We start from the raw sequence: 5031 nt of genomic DNA, 5'->3' as shown, positions 1-5031 counted from the left end.
GCCACCGTGCTTAGCATGTGTTATTAAAGCCCCTGTGATGTCAACAGAGAAGCACATGTCAGTTGGGCCCAATCTGTCCAGTTAAGTCAGGGAATGCTTGCCAGTCCCTCAGGATGGGCTGCCCTAAGGGTGAACTCGATGCCCGAGGGGTGGAAAAACTAACCATTCTGGGAGAGGACTGAAGGTTTATCACACAAGCAAACAGTGGGGACAGTGCTCGGGTCTGTAACAATGGTAACAATATCCATTGTAGTATTCAGTGTGGGCTCAGCCAAGGTCCTTGGGGAGTATAGTGTGGGGAGGTGCGCTGAGCCCTACACCCAGGCTTCGAAAGAAAAGCTCTTATCGTTACCCAGTTAAAAACAATGTAAGCAAAGCAACTCTGTGATGGAAACATGTTGACGGTGAGGGAGAGACTTGAGGGAGACGCTGAGCAGTTCCCAGAATAAATTCCCACGTAAATTCAAAGAATGCTAGTGGAGAGAAGCCACTGCTCGCTCTCCTTTAAGCCAAATAATATCTTCCTGCCGGAACAGAGTTGTTCTTGGCAATTGGAAGTAAATGTGAGGAGGGAATCAAAACATGATGCCTGAGAAAGGAATCCATAAGAAATCTGAAGGCAGGGACATGGTGAGATATGACAAAGAAAGATGAGTTGGTGGCAGGAACAAAGGTTAACTGTAGTGGTGGCGCATTGGCTCCTAGGATAGGGTTGGTGACGGCATGCACTTGGTAGTAAGGCTGGGGCAGGAAGGCTGCAGTGCATCCTTGCACCTCCATTCTGAGGGCTCAGCGGAGGGTCCCTGTCCAGCCATGGTGACCTCAGGTTGGGTGTCCGGAAGCTGAGGCCCTAGCCCCCACTGCCTCCTTGCACCATTTCTGAACGACCCTCCAGGACCGAATCAGTGAGGCCTCACCTTGCGATGCAAAAGGTCAACACAGAAGGTAGTGAAGCCTGGCAGAGAGTACTTCCTTCCCTGCACCTTCAGTTACTGGAACTGCCTCTGGTGGACTTTGGCAAGTTTGACAAATGGCAGGAGAATCTGGAAGAATTTCTTGGCTGGCAAAGGGGAATGGATGGTTGGGCACAGACCTGCTGCTGTAGTTCTTTGTACTAAAACTGTAGATGGCAGGCAGAAAGGGCAGCTTCCTTTCACTTCTTGTCACAGCTAATCCCCTCCTGCCTATGTGCAAACTCCTCAGGTATTAGCATTTGGGTAAAGATGAAGTTCTTTGTGGTGGAAAGAACAAATTCATCCCAAACACTATACATTCCAGCTTAGAGGCATCACGGTGTTCGGGTGAATCACCAGGCAGAGACGACTACACTTGCCCAACTCCAACATCCTTGACTCACAGAGCCACTCATGTAGACTAATACCCACTGTTTATGCGGGCACCTTTCTCCAAGTGGCTGGAAGTGGTTTAAAAGCTGCTGGCTCATCCTCAGCATGTCCCCTGCAGGGAGAGCAAAAGGTGGGGAAGGAGGAAGGGTAGACATAATCGTCTGCATTGTATGTGGGGAAACTGAGGCTCCAACAAGCCCTCAAGTGAAATGTGCAGACATGTGTGAGTCAGACACTGCCTGTGGAAGAGCAAAAATGAGTGATTCTGAATCGTACGTGGACTGTATTCTCATACAGCCTTAAAACAGGTGAGCCAAAATGCAAATTCACTGTATTTTATGTTTATAACCCATTTCCCAGCCCTCATACCATCTGTGACTTCTGCTCCATCTCAGTGTGACACTTTTATTAACTTTAGAGGCCTCTTGACCATCCTTTCCTCCTGACCTACCCCCAGCTCTGACAGGTACCCCATTCCTGACATTTACTTCATTCTTGATCATCACCTGATCCTCAGTATTTCTCCCATTGGGAATCTCTACCATCCTTTCCCCTTACCTGTTCCTAATCCATATACCTTAATTCCCCCAGGTGGGAATGGCAATAAGGTAAAGATTTGGGCTGGAGGGAAGTTCACAGATGGAGTATAAAATGTCCTCGTTACTCACCATTTGTTTCTGAAAATCAGAACATTTATTGGCTGAAAATTTAGGCCAAATCTAAATATCTTCATGTCAAAATAGCTGTAATAAAGCAGCTCTATTAAAATAGCTGCATTCAGGGGCACCTGGGTGGCTTAGTTGGTTAAGCGTCCAACTCTTGGTTTCAGCTCAGGTCATGACCTCACAGTTTGTGAGTTCGAGCCCCGCGTCGGGCTGTGCACTGTCGGTGTGGAGCCTGCTTGGGATTCTCTCCCTCTCCCTCTTTCTCTGCCCCTCCCCCGCTTGCTCTGTCTCTCTCTCTCAAAATAAATAAACTTAAAAATTAAAAAAAAAAAAAAAAAGCTGCATCCAAAGGACTGAAAATCTAGATGTCACCTGCTTCTGGCACCTGACTGTGGTCCTCTTTCTTTGTGGCCCCGTCTTCTGTTCTGCTGTATTTCAGTGTGTGGTTATTCAGAAGACGAGTTAGCACCAGGGCAGCTTTATACTGTGTTGTTCCAAGCAAGGACTATGTAGGTCTCCCAGATGAAACCCGTCTAGAAGCCGAACAGGAGGCTAATGGCATGGCCATGTGTGTCTAGCTCCCCATGAGGCAGCCAGGCTGGCATCAGTCCTTTCCCCAACCTCCTTCCTGCCCCCATCCACCCACGAGCTCTTGTTGGGTCAAAAATGCAGTTCTCTGGTGGTGCCAGACAGCCAGATGATGCTGGAAAAAAGAAAGAAAAAGCAAAAGCAGATTTCTAAATTAAGCACAAGTCTCATTTATAAAAATAAATAACCACAGCCTAGCAACATGCTGACAGCTCAGCTTCCCTTCGTGATGTAACCTCTGTGGCTGGAGCCGGGGATGACACAGCCTTCAGAGGGCCCCACACCCTGGCCCCTCCCCGTGCAGAGTACTCATCTGGAGAGTGCTGACAGTAGCACTTTGAGGACCCAGCTTCGCATTCAAGGCCAATCAAGGGCCAGGCTCCATAGGGAGCAGAGAAGAGCCAGAGCTTTCCAGAGCTTTCCAAGCTTCACGAGGCTCCTAAACACCTACAAACTCTTGGCAGTAACTAACACACCTGAAGCAAAAGCAGATGAAGTTGTTTGGGCCGTTCTGTTGAAACAGACACCCCTCCTTGAGACCACGACTTCTCTGTTCACCACTGAACGCCCAGTATCCAGCTTAGCACATGGCACATGCTGGGCCCTCAATAACTGTGACAGAAGACTGGATGGAGGTGGACATGAATGGGTGGGTGCTTCCATCCCATCATCTCTGCCCCTCCAGCTCTGCTCTAAGTGGTGTGAACCCCAGAACATGAAGAGAGGCATAATCTCCCAACTATGACATGTACCAAACAGGCAGTGCTCCCTGGGACTTGAGCCAGCAGCTGGGGCGAGCACCTGCAAGGTGATTAAAGGATTTAGTCTTTTACTTCCCCAGGGGCAGGCAGTGTGGCCTTCACACATGGAGAGGGGCACAGGGGGTGGGATGTGCACTCGGTAGGAATTGTCAGTTCTCCTGCACCTTCTCTCATCGTTTAGGCAGTATCAGCTCCATGGGTGAGGTATGGCTAAACAGAGAAGCTACCGAACAAAACAGTACATGAGTTTCGGGTGTTAGTCCTTTGGGAAACCAAGTGGAGTCCATAATGCCCTTGGAGTCTCAATGGGCCAAACGCATCAGAAATGGAGACAGTACAGAAGATTATATCCTATCTCCGACCCTCTCAAGTAATAAAATTATTAGGTGAGGCCAGGGTGATTCTGACAGTCCCCAGAACACTGAATATTAAGTTATCTTCTGAATCCCATGAGGATCCTGGTGAGGTTGGAAGGGACAGCCTTGACTCCTGGGAACAGTGTTTCTGGTGATGTTTCACATACTCCCTAGTGACCAGAGAGTGGTTGAAGGCAGCATGCCAGAGTCATAAGTCACCATCTCAGAGCAGGGGCCCTAGGTTAAAAAGATCAGAGAAATTAGCCCACATTTCAGAAATCTGTCTTCAGACACCCATGTCTGGTCTGGCCAGAAGCAGTAAAACCACATCTGTGTCACTAAGAAGAAGGTTCTTAATTAAATTCAGATGTACGAGAATATATTACCAGTCTATTTTCAGAATAATAATCTATAATGGACAAAAAAAATCTAAACAGCAGCATAAGTGGTATAATAGCATTGGGCTATTAGCACACAACAAAAAAGCAGGACGCCTCACAGGCTCAGATCATTTCAATCCCACAGCCTTCCGGACACCACAGCTATGGCACTCAGACATTTAGGAAGAGGGACTCCAGCAGTGACCTGATTAGGGGTGTGACCACAGGGACACAGCCCCAGCATATAGAGGGTAAGCATGTGGACTGGTCAGGGTACCCTCAAATCTACAGTGACATCTCTGGTGACTCTAAGAGTGATCCTCTCCAGAGCAGACCAACTGTGGCCTTCACAACCACAGTCCTATGCTCTAGCCTGGGGAGGGCACCGTGTGTCCCATGGGTTCCTAACGCTCTTGCCCAGGGCTCCCACTTGTGAAATGGCTGCGTAGTGATAACATGCCATTTACCCCATTCTCTATAGGTGTTACAAAGATTTGTGAGAATGGAATCCAAAAGTTGGCTTTGTGACCTTAACTACTTGGAAACTCAGTTTCCTCATCTGTAAAATGGGGAGAATAGAAACTCTGCCATCTGCCTCCCAGGATTGTGTGAGGATCAAATGGTATACTGTTCTGTTCAAATACTTCTCAGTCTGCAAGCTCTCGTTCTGTGTGGTGATATTGTCTAAATTGTAAAGGTATACAATGAGAAGTTTGTTTCTGATGTGGGTAATGAGACTTCCTTCATCAAAAAGTTCCAGGGTGCTGCCTGGTTTTCAGTGTGTCGGGGCTTGGTCCATTCTAGGCATATTTCTTCTCTCTTTTTTTTTTTTTTTTTTTTTTTTTTTTTTGTTTTTTGTTTTTGCAGAGACCCTTGGCCTCTTCCCTTGGCTTCACATACAAAAGACTTCTAACGTGTGTGTGTGTGTGTGTGTA

At 47.6% G+C, this 5031-nt stretch overlaps 1 protein-coding gene across 1 annotated transcript; it reads right to left on the bottom strand.

Annotated features, from left to right (window-relative positions):
* Positions 1–2372: 2372 nt before the first annotated feature.
* SMIM2 (small integral membrane protein 2) lies at positions 2373–3243 on the bottom strand. The gene is given in 2 exon segments (XM_045497702.1): positions 2373–2411; positions 2413–3243. Coding segments are annotated over 2 exon segments (276 nt in total). The 5' UTR covers positions 2650–3243.
* Between the last annotated feature and the right edge of the window lie 1788 nt (positions 3244–5031).

This window comes from Leopardus geoffroyi, chromosome A1, assembly GCF_018350155.1.
Source record: "Leopardus geoffroyi isolate Oge1 chromosome A1, O.geoffroyi_Oge1_pat1.0, whole genome shotgun sequence".
In the NCBI taxonomy this organism is placed as follows: Eukaryota; Metazoa; Chordata; class Mammalia; order Carnivora; family Felidae; genus Leopardus; species Leopardus geoffroyi.
The sequence above is the reverse complement of the archived record's forward strand: the minus strand, read 5'-3'. Positions and strand labels throughout refer to the sequence as shown.